Source organism: Mirounga leonina, unplaced genomic scaffold, assembly GCF_011800145.1.
Source record: "Mirounga leonina isolate KUSES-001 unplaced genomic scaffold, KU_Mleo_1.0 Mir_129, whole genome shotgun sequence".
Lineage (NCBI taxonomy): Eukaryota > Metazoa > Chordata > Mammalia > Carnivora > Phocidae > Mirounga > Mirounga leonina.
Genome location: NW_023270323.1, coordinates 56,318,424 through 56,334,451, shown reverse-complemented (window position 1 = coordinate 56,334,451; position 16,028 = coordinate 56,318,424). Strand labels below are relative to the sequence as shown.

The 16,028-nt window shown below is 32.8% G+C and overlaps 1 protein-coding gene across 8 annotated transcripts in view; it reads left to right on the top strand.

Annotated features, from left to right (window-relative positions):
• Positions 1–16,028, top strand: part of PCDH7 (protocadherin 7) — a 418,493-nt gene that overhangs the window by 207,535 nt on the left and 194,930 nt on the right. The window contains exons 4-5 of one of the 8 annotated variants that reach the window (XM_035005170.1): positions 8,921–9,016; positions 12,174–15,917. The exons of 5 other annotated variants lie outside the window; for them this stretch is intronic. In XM_035005170.1, the coding sequence (XP_034861061.1) occupies positions 8,921–9,009 (89 nt within the window). In that variant the 3' untranslated portion in view covers positions 9,010–9,016; positions 12,174–15,917. Of the gene's footprint in view, positions 1–8,920; positions 9,231–12,173; positions 15,918–16,028 lie in introns of those variants that run through there. 2 more of the 8 variants (XM_035005168.1, XM_035005169.1) reach the window with 2 other exon arrangements.

The following is a 16,028-nucleotide window of genomic DNA, read 5'->3' as shown; positions in this document are numbered from 1 at the left end:
TTTCTTTAAAATTTGGATCATTTTCTCTCATTGCTGAACATGCCAACCTGGAATTCAATGTAATTCTTTAAATAATATACCAACAAAAAGGCTGTAAGGCTAACTTATGGCTATAGTTTTCTAATGCCTTCTACTGCTTTTCTTCCCTCAAGAATATAAGGCGAATATCTGTGTTTCCACAAAAGAGATTTATAGATTGTGTTGATTAAGTTAAAGTAGCTGTATGCTAACTTAGAATATTCTCGAATATTGCTTCAAGGTTTTTTTTTTTTTTTCATTTATTGCTCAAATATTTCATTATTTCAAACTATCCTTTACACCTAAAGGTCTAGTTTTCCTTACAAGGGATTTTGTTTTTTAATATAAGCCTAAAAATCCCTGGGAACACTTAGGACTGGCACTGTTAATACACAGCAACAGGTCTCAACAAGAATTTCTGTGCCTGAGGCCGAAGCTGACAGAGTTTGTATTTCAAGTTTCTGTTGAAAATGTATGAAAATATGATGTAAATGTACCAGTTATTTATAATAATAATTTCAGCATTGTGATATTAGGCTTTTCATGCTCTTTCTCTCCACACTAGAACCCAGCCGTAACTGTCCTTGGCTTCTGCAATGCTTGTTAAAATAAAGTCCTTCTGATACTACTCGTAATAAACCTTCATGGAGGCAATCCAAGATAGACCCTCCTGATAACTGAGGTCTCTTTAATAGTGGATTGTATTCTTGTGAGACTACAGCATAGTTATTTTCTTTTAGAGTTAAGGGTTTTATGTTGAAATAGTATTTATTTATTTATTTATTTATTTATTTATTTATATTATTGAACAGTCTCACTGCTATGACTAAGAAAATTGCTCCATAAAATATTTGGTAATGTAAATGTGAGAATGAAAGTTATATATCTGGTGATTTATTAAATTTATGGCTTGTAGGAACATGACTGTCTCTATACAGAAATCTAATATACACATTGGGGAATATTCTAGTAATGCCTTGTAAAAATGGGATGCTGTTGTAATTTGAAATCTCAAAACCACTGTAGAGGTATGCCTTTAGCATTTCTAATCATGCACGGCCTGATTTTGCAAATCTAAATTTGATGTAGGAAAATTTAGAATATGCATTTATTTTGGAAATACTTGCTCTCACACAGTATGTAATGTTCGTATGCTTGTCTCTTTTGATGTACTGCATTCCCTTACCTGTTCCTTTTATTGGCAAGGAATAGAAGGGTCACTTAAGAGTAGGAAGTTAGTTGGATTTGTGTTAGAGGAAAAACACACCAAGGTTGATGAGCAAGGGCCTAAAATTTGAGACCAGTGATTCCCCTAGAATGAAGAATATTGTCCTGTAGGCCAAGAGGGACTCAGGTCTCTAACTAATGTCCAAGGGGAATATCTTTAACTTCTTTCTTCATCTCCTAGGAATTACTTTAAAAGTTTTGGTCCACATTTCAAAGAGTATATATTTTTTTTGTCTTAAACTTTTTAAAAAGTTTTTATCGTCACATTTTCTGAATTGATTTTGATTGAAACTCTATTCAGAAGTTTAGTGTATTTGGCCAGTAAAATTTTAACTTTCAAAAAGGTGATTTCAGGATTCTTCTTATAATGAACCCCCATGAATTGATATGTTAATGGGATATTTGAAAGACCCAAAAAGGTTTAGCCACACAATGTAAGATTTTATAAAATTATATTTTATAACTAGAAAAAATATATAACAGCAAAATACAAAAGCCTATGTTGTGCATTATATACAAATCGAGGGTACCAAGACAAATATTTAGTTTCTTTTTATACAATATTCTTAAAATAAACATAGCTGTTATTTTTACAATAAAATCCATGTGGCATATGGTTTATTTTCAAGTCCCCCTCCCACCCAGGAAATGTATTACTTAACTGACATATAAAAAGAGCATATATGCTGGAGGTGAGGGATAGAGAACAGGTTCTTCACATATATTAGCAGACCCCCTGCATGCTGTTTATTAAATTTGATGCTAGTCATCCAATTCAGAGAGCTGATTGAAATAAAAAGAAATCAGTAAATTTGCAGAAGTATGAAAATATGTGGGCTTATACTACCCTTGTAGCTTTATCCTCTATCAGATTTCTCAAACCATATTTTGTAGGTTTGAACTAAAGCATTAGGAATTCACACATACATAATGAAATAAGATATATGCTTTGAGGGAATAGCATTGCCCAAAGTTAACATTTTCCTTCGTGTCATTTAAATGACAGTATTGAAAAAAAAAGCTGTTCTTGTGTATTAACTGAATTCCAACTTAGAGCATGCTTCATATCTCTTTGTTTGTACATGAATGTGTTGAAAAGAAAATACTACCAAAAAAAAAAAAAAAGTTTTTGCAAGCGTCTGAGATGTTTTGTAGTCAAAGAACAACTTGTGTTTTAAAAATAAATTAAAATACATTAAGAAGAGTGTTCAAGTCTTTCAAATAAAGGATAGGGTGAACAGACTGTTTTTTTTCCCTTCCATTCTTCATATCTATAACTCATCATTCCTTGAGGTTCAAAATCATAAATAACACTACAGAGTGGAGTTATTTCACCTCCACAAAGGAAATCATCCATTTTTTTTAAATTTTCATATCAGTAAACTCAAAATGGCCTTGCATAGCTTCTGCTAATTTTATTTAAGACTGAAGCGTTTTTGACAAACTAATGTTTCCCAATTGTTAGTAGATTATTACATTTATGTGGCAAAATTCACTCAGAATTGACAACTGTTGTTTGACTTGGCAAAGTTAGAATATGGTAGTTGGTACTAAAAGGAGAGAAATAGCAAAAAAAAAAAAGTTTATAAAGAAAAGAAATATTTCAATGAGTAAACTATAAGCAAATCATGCTGCAGGGAAGGATGGTTGATTAAGGGGAGTTTATATTCCAGTTATCACTGAAAGTTGATGACATCAGTCCCTAACGTATAGGCACTCAAACATGATGCCAGAAAAATGAGGGTAAAAATTATCATCTATTATTTAATTTCAGCTATTAGGACAAATCATTTGTAAGTCTTAGATGGTGAGAGTTGGTTAGTTAGATATCTGCCTATTTGTATACAGAGCTTTACTATATTTACAAAGTTAAGATTTGAGAGGTTATAAAGGGCATGGGTTAATTTTTATGATATGTAATATTTGCAACAAAATTCTCTTGAAAATAAGCTCTAGAATTATTTGTATGTGAATTGAGTAGACTAGAGGCATTTATTTATTTATTTACTAATTTATTTATTTATTAAATATCTTACCGTCTAGACTTTATGCTCCAGGAGGACAGAGGCCATGTTTTCTTATTTATTGTTATCTCCAACTACCAGGGCAATATCTGGCACAGACTAGATGCCCAATAAATAGTCACCAAATTAATTAAAGAATAAATTAATATTCTCTGGGCCAACGTCTACCCATGATTTCCATGATCACATTGGCTTTTATGCTTTTTCTTTGCTTGTTCTTCTGATAATGGTCTGGGTTGCACTGTGGTGGTAGAGAAATCAGTCACAATGAGTAGTGTAAAACATACCATATCCAAAAAGAGACAAGCTAATCATAAGAGTATTACAGATTTTCTCACCTAAAATTTGTATTGTTGTTACTGATCATTGGTGTGTACTACACTTAGTGTTTATACATAAGATAGGATATTTATTACGTTTCATAAAGTTCTAAACCTGGGTCTTGGTGAAGGGTATATTCTATATTTCAAAACCATACTTCTCTAATTATATTTTTCTCCTTTCTATCCTAGGTGATAGAACTAAGATGTATCAACAGAAATCTTTATTTTGTAGTTGAGAAATTGTTCTTTTTAACCATCTACCCATCAAGGGCCTTGAACATCAAAGATAGCATGAGGATGGTACACACCTAACATAGGGAAAAAATTATAATATTCTTTGCATACCACACTCTCAATAAAAGTATTTTCTAGATAAATTGATATTGGTCGTGGACTTTATGTATCTGCTAAATATCATCTACAAGTTGAGAACATCACAATTGCTAGTTCAAATTCTTAATACATTTCTTATATGGAATTAACTATATACTTATTTATATATTCATTCATTCATTCATTTATTACTAAAATATAATTGAAATCTGATTTCAATGCAACTCTAAGATTCAGGTCAAGGAGATCTCTATAGGCCATGGAAAAGATTGGTTAAATTTCTGTCTTAAGTAAATTTTCTACCATCTATGTTATTCTTTACACATTTCTTTCTATATTTATGAAGATCCTGGAATATGTTTTTTTCTAAAATTACAGTTTGTTTTCCTCCCCACTCCCACCCTGGGAGAGGATAGAAAGACACTGCGTGGAAATCAAGATTTTCGATAGGTTTGCTAAGGTCTGCATGAGAAGTGATTCCCTTTGAAGTTCTCAAAGTAGTTCTATTTATATTACTATATTATTATTTTTCTGTTTTCTTTTTTAAATCACTCAAATCCACCTTGAACCTGAAACAACTTCATTGCTGCCCCTTTCGCTCTTGTTTAAAACTTCTATCCTCTCTCCCTGACCTCCTGTACTCTATATTCTCAGCATGGTAACCAATTCACTATCCTTAAATATGCAACCAAAAAATGGTATATTACTGAGCGTGCTCCTTAACTGCCACATGTGAAAATACTTTACATCTTTCATCTCAGTTCTTGGGACATTCTTAATATGTAGATTCTATTAGTTCACAAGAGAGCAAATTGTGGCTCACAGGTCTTCGGTGATTTGCTCAAAGTCACGTAGCCATTGAGTGGCTGAGATGGAGTTTGAAGAAAATCTGTCAAACAAAAGCACATGTTCTTTCTATTATAACCCGCTGTGTCTAGTCATGCCCTTCTTTCACTGCAATGGTCTTAACCTCTTTCATCTGCATTGCTTTCCTGCTGACCAATTTTTTCTTTAAAGCTGACTGCAACTATGACCTCTTCTGTGAGGCCTTGCTGATGCTCTCATACGTAGCTCTTTGTATCTCACACATCTGTATTAGCATGAATCACAGAGTCATTCTTATGGAGGGTTTTTTTGGTTTTAAAAAATATAGTAATAATTTTTTCATAAAAATATTTATGGGAACTTTCAAATATATTTACAATTAATTATTTTTAAGCATCTTAATTTAGATTTTAGATATGATGAAAATCAATGGTGATATACTTCAGATAAAGACAAAAGCACTTTGGGTCCTCTATAGTTTTTCAGAGTTTAAAGAAGTCCTGAAACCTTAATGTTCAAGTTCCACTGACTAAATCAGTGACTAGCACAGATTGAACACTCATGAAATATGTGATGAGCAGAACTGAATTATCAAATTGATATAACAACCTTCAGTTGCAGAGGCTATAAATGTCTTTTGTGAGGACTTACGCTTTCTATAATTTTATAAATTGACTCAAACAGTTAAAAGTCAAGAGAATGAGCAGAATCCACATTAAAATGTATTTTTAAGTAAAAAGTAAACTTAGAATATTAATTATGTCAATGGAGTGAAATCATGTATTAATTAAAATTAAAATTGTAAGTGAACATTATTCAATGCATTAATCAACAATTAACCAGGTATTCAGAGGCTATTAGCTTGTCTAATGGACAGAATGGATCCTACTATTATAGATACAAATAGTGAGATTTCTAGGGAGAGCAGATCTGTAAAACATTAGAATTTGAAAATAAGCAAAATATTATAGACTTACTAAAATCTTTATAAAATGTTTTTATACAACTAAATCTTAAAATTTTAATAGAAATGTCAAAAAATGTATCGCAACTCCAGATCTGTATATGGCAATACTCTAATTGTCATTATGGTAGTTAATTTGTAGGAAGTAGAATGTAATATTAAATAAAATTAATGAACATCTACCATTGAAGAGAAAAAAGCCAAAGCTCTAGAGTTAAGAAAATTTAAACATCATATGTTTAATATGATTAATACACCCTACTTTAAATGCATACCTATCAAACTCATTTCAAATTACTTCAGCATTAGTAACTAAGGTTTACACTTAATTTTTTTTTTTTTACTATTTCTTGATTTTTTTCATTGTACAACCATTTTACCAAAGCTGGATGCTGTTAATAGTAAACATTTTTACTTAGTTGATATTTATTGCCATTAAGTCACACAGCCCTTGGTATCTGTAGCTTAATACCAGCATTTCTACGTTGATGATACATTTTTCCAAAAATAAAAATTAGAAGGGTCCGACTTTACAATGGGCCGTCCCGTGGTATTCTCTATGATGTCATTGTTCTTTCATGTCCATGAGAGAATCCCTGTCCTTTTGGAAAACCAGTCTCATTACAAACTCTGTAATGTCAAGGCTGTTCAATAATAATCACAAACCATCTCTCTATCCACTTTTTATTTTCATCTATCATATGGCCTCCCCCCCCCCCCCGCCTTTTTATCCAGGTGAAAATCTAGCTTACATCATGGTCCATGAGCACATTCTTACCAAATACTCCTTTAGTACCAGTGATCATTTTATTATCCTGGCCTCTACCTTTCACACCTGAAGAAAAAATAGCTCTTATTTTTAGATTCCTTGCTCCATAAAGTTCTGTTCTCCAACCCATGAATTCATGACTCTTTACAATTACGGTTTAATCTTTTCGGTTACTGTTTTATGTTGTTTCAGTTATTTATAAACTCAGCTATTTATAAAATCACTTTATATTACTGTTATATCTTGATAAATTGTACTATTAGTGTTCTTCTGTGTCTTGTGTATGTGTATTTATTTTCCAGAGTTTCTCATAAGTATACCTTTGGTTATTTTTGAATCTCCCACAATACAGTGCTAATTTTCAAATATATTACATCATAATAATCTACCCTTCCTCACGTCAAAGGAAGAATTTACTATATATAGAATTCTTAGGATATTAGGGAGCCATATTAAAAAAAAACAAACAACAATACTGTATTTCATGCTGGATGCAAGAATCTTGTCCCAAATTAAGAGCATGTGGATCTTTTTTCTTCTGGCTTGCAAAATTCCCACATTTGATTCTTCCAAGGACAAAATGCTGATCCCAAAATATTCAGAAATATTTAAATATAGAAATAATTAGGTTTAATTTTTTTACTTTGGTATTACTGGTATATGTAGGTTTTAATTTTAAAGGGGGATTTGAATTTAAAAATATTATGTGTAATAGCAAAATTTTAAAATTAAATACAAAATAAAAAACTATAAGAAAAACAAAGCTATAAAAATATCATGTTTAATCCTATCAGATAAAAATTAAATTTTCTACTTTGATATGCTTTTTTTTAAATTTCAGCAGGCCAAGACTGCATATGCCTTCAGAATTCTTTGATGCTAATCTCTTATGATAACCAATTAGTTTCTAAATTTCTCAATTCAAGGGCTGACTAATACTGTTGCCTAAGAATGAGGTGGGTCATGTTATTTTAAACAAAGATGATGGCTAATAGTAAGCAGTGTGTCAAGGACCAGAGGAATTGAGAAACTGGAAAATTTTGAGACACCCTGTCTAAACAATATTAAGACAAGACCAAAAGGATTATCATGCTTCTAACCCCAAAGATCTTTGTGATAGCTGCATTCCTAAACATCAGGATTAAAGGGTAGAATCATGTTCAGAATGCAAACGTGTGTTCACGAAAATCCCTGTCTTTAAACAAAAATTCAAGAATGTCCCAGCCCATCCATAAATAATACACTGAGAAACATATTGGCGTGAGGGGTGAATTTTTTTTTCCCACAAAGAAAAATTAATTCCCTCCTATTTTTAAATATTTTACAATACTTTCATTTCTTTCTACTATTTTTTATTAAGACAACTTTTTAAAGCAGTTTGGTTCACAACAAAATTGAGAGAAAGGTACAGAGATTTCCCACATACCTCCTGCCTCCCCACATGCATATTCTCCTCCATGATCAGCATCCCCCCCCAAACAGTAGAAAACTGCTTTTCTTCATAAAATATACATATATTTTTATAAGTTTATTTCCACTTTTATAAGCTTTTATAAGCTTCTCTAAATAGTTTAAAGCAATCATTTTTCATGTGTAGTTTGTATCTAAATATAAATATACAAAGCTAAAGATTTCTTCAAAAACAAATACTAAGAGCAAAATAGGGTAGCAGTGTTTGGTTTTCAGGTGTGGTATCATCTCATCTATTGATATTATTAAAGCAATTAATCATTTTTAAGATTCAAATGATTTACTCTTATCAACTGTTTACTAAACATTTTCATTTTATTTCTTTTTATATAATCCTATTTATTTACTCTTCACAATTTACAGATAGTCCCGATTAAATCATGTCTACAAACACATAATTAGAACATAAACCTTTTTACAAGTTTTATTATTTTGATCTCTTGTGGTGTATAGGAAATTTAAATTTAATTCTTTTTTTATTAACTTAGCAACTTGAAGTTGTTTTGATATCAGAACTACATACCCCTAAGAGAATATAAAAAGGAAAATGCATTGTGAGCCGGTCAGGTAGCAATGAGGTAGAGGCAGAATGAGAAAATGATAATAATCCTACTGTGTGGGGGGTGGAAATACATATATATTTGGTATGGTTTATCCTATATAGTTTTTTTCTTAAACATGTTGTAAAAAAAGATCTATACCTTTATATCCAAGCGAGAATAAGATAGTAGCTTATTACGTATAGCAGCCCCATATGTCCCTAGACTTGGAAGATTCTTGGTGTTAGAATGTCCGTATTGAGAACTTTCAAAAATACCTAGTTTGCATAAATGATTTTTGAAAGGCAAGAAAGAAACCAAGTTCAGGGTTTTTGGAAATTGTTTTATTGGCAAGGTCTATGGATGGACACCGTTGTGTAGGGGCTGCTGATTTTCCCTTCACATATTTCCCCATCTCCCTTCCCCAGGTGTTGCTGTCATCACCACCTTTCCCCTCCTCCCCTTTCCTCATGGCAAGACGCATGGAAGAAGAGTGCTGTTAAGGCCTCTCCATTAATCAACAGGTATGGTGGTTCTCATGAGGCAATGCCGCTGCCCGTCCTCTGCGTTCTTCATTAATAGTCTGACTCCTTGACATTCAGAAGACGCATTTATACACTACACAGAGTCGCCTGGTGTGGCAGATTTATTCAACTGGAGTATATCTTTACACATGTTAGCATGCTACACATTTCAGAATTCCCGGCACAGTTAGATTTTTTTTTTTTTTTTTTTTTTTAATGTAAAGACTACAGAAGAATTAATGATACAGTTTTCGGAGAAAGGTGTTACACGGTTTCCTCAACTGATTATATAGGAAAGAGAAGCAACTTGTAATAGTATGCCACTTTCAACCTTCCAGGAGCAATTGTGATATACCTTTAAAAAATATAAAATGAGAATGTTTTGTGAATTTTAACTCATAATTCAATTAGTATCGCATTTGGATTTTCAAAAGCATTGCACAGAATTGCATGCAGATGAATGATGCTTACTCATTTGGTTATAGAAAATTAAGTATAAACCGGTTCAAATCAATCTAAATGCCCCACAAAGCCATGTATTCACATATGAGAGCCAAATGTATTCTAATCGCTTTCTGCAAAACTTTTTTTTTTTTTTTGGGTCAATTCAGCTGGTGGCATTGGAAGCAGTCCCAACATACCTCTGTCCGGGCTGCTGTATTTTGAAAGGACCTAGGTTCCCTCAGGGCTCAAACTCCAGCAGAGTCATAACCTATAAAACATACTTATTCATCACAGGGAAACACCCACCTCCTTGATTTCCTTTTTCACTAGAAGAACTCGTCCTTCTAGCTCCTGCAGGGGCTTGTTTTGGGGATATGTCAGGTTCTGCATTACACCCTTGTGACTCTCTCAGGATTTTGAGACATATGACTAGAACACTACCTTTGGGCGAGGGAAATTGTTGGCAGACGCTTTAAAATAGTAATTGTGTCTTAAAAAAATAGTGTGTCTTTAGGTGTGTATGTGTGCGGCAGCATTATTTGTTATATTCTTTAAAGTGGTAGCATAATGAAGACTTGTTTGTTCAATAAACAAAACAAATCATTTTGATCTACATGCATTTTCGCCTATATGACCTTTAGCCATTGAAGGCTGAACCATTTCATCTTCCTTCAAGAATGTATGGCCTCTTCTCTGATAAGGCTCTGAAATCACTGGTTGTCCTCCATAACCCCATTTCTGCACATGGTGTTATCTTTCACACCCACAGGCCTTCACATAACTGGGTCTCTCCATCTGGAAGGCCCTTTCCCCAGGTCAGTTTCAAAAGCTCACAACAATAATAGCAGACCTGTGCTGAGAGTTTAATGCGTGTCAGGCATCGTGTTAATGAGTTTCATCTCCATTTTCTTAATTCACCTACACAAAGGAACATAGAGTTAGACATTATGATCATCATCTATATCTAAGAGGAAAAGAATGAGGCTTGGAGAAATCTAATGTGGCCATGATCACTCAGAATTGACTAAAGTAGGATGTGCCTTCTGTAATTTTTCTTGTTCTCTCCCAAGCAAAGCTGAGACTCTAAGTCACATTCAACTCTGACTTAGTAGAGGACAATGATTTCATCTTATCTTTTATGAATTCTTCTATGTCCACAGTGTTTGTTACTCACTAAATGTCGGACAAATGAGTGTATGTTTACAAAACAGTCGTTCATCTTCCTTACCTGCATGTGGACCTTTCCCCTCATCCATAGTTCCCTCTACTCTGCTTTCATTCCACTTGGTGTGTGCCTCTTGACCATTATTAGCTTCATAGATTATTCACTGTATAATATATTAGGCAAAGTAATTCATTATTTTCTCCCAAATTGGAGACCTGTAATTAAAAACCAAGTAGGTATAAAACAATTGCAAATGCAGAAAAAAGCTAATTTTAATTTTATAAAATTTACCAAATCTAGTGTTAAGAAGTATAGATATATTTGCATCTCATATGGAAAGAAGAAAATTCAACCAATGCATTCTAAGATTTTGAGGAAAGGTAACCAGAGCAATTCTTTTCTGTATTATAGGAAAATTAAAGAAACACATACCATATAGGTAAGAGTGTTATCAGTTTACCAGAAAAGAAAAGAAAGAAAAAAGTGGAGATTAAAATATCGATGAGATTAAGGGGATTAATCAAGAAGGGAAAAAAATGTTTTTGAGAATAAAGCAACCACAGGAGTCTGGAAAAATGAAAAAAAATTGAAAAGCAATAAAAAATTGAAGGGAACATATCATTGAAAACCACAGACATTGAGAGGATTTAAAAAAAAATATGAAATAAAACTGGGAGGGAAAACAAAATCAATGCAGGAATAGAAAAAGAACTTTATTTATGAATGTGTGTTTCCTTCATTCTTAGAAAATCCTTTGAAGTAAAAGTGCTGGAAAGAAAAAGGGCAAGTTAAGATACGTTGATTTGGGAACACTGTATATTTCTAGGACTTTTTCTGGGGGAATAGTGGTTTTGAGAGCAAGATAAGGGTTTCAGCATTAACTTGGAGTATTTAGAACTAAAAGGATTGTGCCTAGAGAATACAATTGAGTCAAGGCTCTATTAGGATACAAGTCAGAATATCCCTCCTCACCATACTCTCTATCAGGATAATCATAGAATTAATTAATCTATCAGCTCTGTGAATATTGTTCCTATCTCTTTTTTTTTTTTTTTTTAATGTGAAGTGTCTAGAACATAGAATAAGTGTTTGCTGAACTGGTCATGGAATTTTAAGAGAGATTATAGGGAACCAATCTAGTCTTAGTTTGTGCATGCATCCCTTGACGCCATTATAAGAATTACTCATCTCTGCTTGAATAATTCCAGTGACACAAAATCCAGAGGTAGCTCACTCTATTTTGGGATATCTTTAACTTCTCAGCTTTTTCTTATATTGAGCCAAAATCTGTCTTCCTGTAACTTGAATCCATTTATCCTGGGTTTTCTCCTTGGGAAAACACATAATAAGTTATATTCCTTTTCCAAACGAAAGTATTTCTAAGACATAAATTCAGACAGTCCCTCCGTCATAATGTTTACATATATAGTGTTTCTCTTATATATTATTTTCTAGGTGAAAGCCCTAGTTCTCCTAATTGTTCTATGTTGCTTGGTTGCAAATCCTTTATCATTCATTTAGTGCAAATGCTTTTTTTTTTTTTTATAGAACAAGGAATTCAGGATGGGCTCCCACAGCTTATATTCTCATATTTGGTCAATTTGAAGAGCCTGGAAAATCCATTTGAATACCTTCAGAGAAAAAAAGGGAGGTGCAGTTTAAAACAGCATATGGCTTTGATCTGAATTTTTACATTAATAAAGGTATGGTTTAGATAGTGGATAGTATGGTATAAAAATAAAATAAATAATACCACTATGTATAAAAATGGATGAAAAAAGATAGAAAAATGAATTAATATTTTTAAAATAACATTTAATGAAGGCAAAAGAATTTTCAGTCTTACCTTTTTATTTTTAATTGAATACATATTTTATTTTGGTTGATGCCTGAGATGGGTCTTTTTCTGAAAAGCCCATTCATCATTCTAACACATTTTTTTAAGGGCACCTTAAAAAAAAAAAAAATCCTTAAGTGGACAATAATATCAGTGGATCAGTGGAAGTAAAAGACAAACAAAACAAAATCAAAACAAAAACTATTTTATTTTCTCAATAAAATTATTGAACTTACTGACTATGCTAACATGTATGTTACGCAAAGCTCAAAGTAGAACAGAGTAGGATTGAAAGATGTATAAAGGATTCCCTGTCAGAGATGGACTTTCCCTAATAAAAGTTATTGCAAAGTAAAGTTTTCATTTATATAAAGTGCTCCTTAATGCCAAACTGCTGTCAGTGTTCCTCGGTGAGTTCTATTTATGAGTAGATTATAGCACTCTCTCCGAGGCCCTGCACATCTGACTTTTAGTGAGTGCCTACACAGAATATATGGCCTTTACTAGAACCTGGAAATTTAATTAATTTGATGGCAGAGAATACTTTTTATGCCACATGGCTTTTCCCTGACCCTCCCCAAGATTTCCATTTTCAGATGTGCTTCATATATGAACCTATATAATCTTAATGAACATTTTCCATATGGTAATTATAATGTTTGACTTTATATTTTCAAAAGCTCCAATGTCTACATAAATTCTTTCTCTTTAATACTAAGTGTTGCTTTGTAATTTGTATGAATATATAAGCCCCTCGTTCTGCTTTTCTTAGATTCAATTCCCAAAGCAATATCCTTTGGTTATTTGATTATATGGAAGATTCTGAAGTAATAGTCTCAAGAACAGAAAATCTCTGTCTGCTTTGTCTATCACTGCTATTAAAGATGTATTCTATGTGCAACATTTCCAATTTAATATCTTTCACTCTGTCTTCTAGTATTTTAGAAAGAGGAGAGTGAAATGCAGTATATTTGGATAATCACTTACCTTCTCAAGATCTCATGTACTTCACTAAAATGAGGAATTTGACTAGCTTGTTTTTAAAGTGACTTCCAACTTTCTACAGAGTATGGAAGACAAGGAATTTTAGAAATTAGAGTTTTGTTCCAGATTTGCCAATAAAACTATATTTCACCTCCCCAAGATATAGTATGCTCATCAAAGACCAAGTTAGATCAGGGATGTAATCTTTGGAGATATCATGTGCTAATTTATTTTTCTTTCTGGAGCTTTCTCTTGAGAAGGATACTGAGAATTGTGCTTTTAAAAATAGGTGAATCTAAGAAAAGTGTTTGGTGCTCTAAGGAAGACAGGTTGAAGAGAGGACCACCACTTGAAGTAATTGAAGGACTTTAATGCAAAAGAGAGACGAAGGATTGAACTCAATCTTTATGATTCTTGGGGGCAAAAGGAATGCCAGTAGGCTTAAGTGGGAGAAAATTGCTTCCATATAAGGATGAAATTTGTACCTTAAGAAATAATAAAATCCACTCCATAGAATAGTCTGTGTTCTGAAATCTGTATCACAAAGGATGTTGAAACTTATGTTGCATGATTAACTTCTCAAAACCATTATTAAAGAAATTCATTCGTAAGATAGCAAGTTAGACAAAATGAATTCCAATGCTAACGGTCTGTGATTACATGATAATCATCAGACATAATAATAGTGATAATTTTGTACTGGAATTTGGTAACATAAGTCTCAAACGATTTCACTGGAATTGGTGATTGAGAATTTTCAGTACAAGTCATTGTGATTGCCATAGCCAGTGCCTGCAGCGTTCTAGAAAAGTGCTTTCATCTGACCAGTGCTACGTTCTGGAGAGAAAGTCCCTAATTTTTATTTGTGGAGCCATCTCTTCTTTTGTATCCGGAGACTCTACCTTCTGTCCTCATTGTGAATGCTATTTTTCTATTGCAATGTTACTGACTATAATAAAAATTGTAATAAAGACAACTTGCTCAAGTAACTTAATGATTCATTGTTTTCAATTTATTAAGGTGTGGAACATAAAGCATTCACATAGAATCATAAATTATTTTATCTGGAAGACATTGTGAAAATTCCTCATTTTGAAATCCAGTTAGGAAAAAATAAGTAACTTTTCAAGGTCATTCAGTCAGTGAGAGAGCTGTGATCCAGATTTCCTGAATCTCAGTATGGAGGTAACCAAATTTACTGCAGTAGCTTGCTTAAAAGTATAGATCTTGGTGAGTTGACACTTTCTTTTGTGTCCTTAGATGCACTACTTATCTTGAATCAGCAGGATGAAATAGGAAAGCAAACGCACAATTTTATTTATAAGAAACAGAAAAACACTAGGTAGTGTAGCCTGCTGTGTTCCTGGAGGGGAATGGAAGTTGGCATCCTTTTGTAAAGCTTGACATGACAAACATTCTTTGTAATCGACTAACAACTTTTGCCAGAAGTGAAACCAGTCAAAAATATACTCCAACTTAAAGTCAGGAGCTGCATAATATGATCTTATCACCTCTATTTTGTGGCTGGAGACACCACAGTATGCAACCTCCCCAGAATTTATAGTCAATAAAGCAGAGCAAGTTACCAAAGATTTCCAATCATAAGCATTAACCAGACTCAACTATCATATTTAAGCTTGCCTGTCCACTCTAATCAGGACAACAGGCATCCATTAAATAAATAGAACATCTGATTATAAAAAGAATTGTTAACACAGGCACATTAGCTGGTTGTAATAGGATATTAGCTAATTGACAGAGGGGAAAATATCCTTAGACACTGTATGCATATTGCTCAGGATTTTAATTCTTTGTGATCTTTGTTGAGCATAGCACCATGAAAAACCAATGTGTTCAAGTAATGAAGAAAATGCAGACAAATATTTGTTAAACAATAAAAAATGTAGATCTAAATTTGAAATTGCTCCAATTTTGTGAGATATTTGAAAATATAATAGTTTTACTGATTTCTCTATTTATAAATGAGAAAAAAAATGAGATTGGGAGAGCTGATGGCTTTACAAAGGTGTTTTAGATGGTTTATTTTAAAGGTTTTTTTTTCCCCAATAAATCACCATACTATCAGTGACTTTTCTCCTTATTTCTGAACTAGTTATCAAAAAGGCTTACATTATGTCTTTAAATATGCGGATTAAACAGGTTTTGCATAGTAAGTATCTTTCAGTATATCGTAAGACATTTTCTTCCAAGAGACTGAAGTTCTAATTTTATCGTGGAAATCAACAGAAAAGTAACTTTCAGCTAACACACTAATTTGCTTTACTGCAAACTCTGCTGGATTGCATTAGGTTAGGGGAGAATATCCAAATATTTTTGGCTTCAGTAGGAGTGAGAAAAGAAGCAAGAATCAAATCATTTGGTTATGTTTTGCAACACTTGGACTTAAGAAAATTGTGGTCATGCCTCAGATACTGAAAACATATGCTGAACTGTGATAGGTAGAGGTTTTTTTATGAGAAAATAAGGAGAGGAGGAGGTAGGTTAAAATTCAGCAGAACCAACTACATGTGCATGAAATGAATCCTGAGTGAAGGAGAAAGGAAATTTCTAGTACCCTGCCA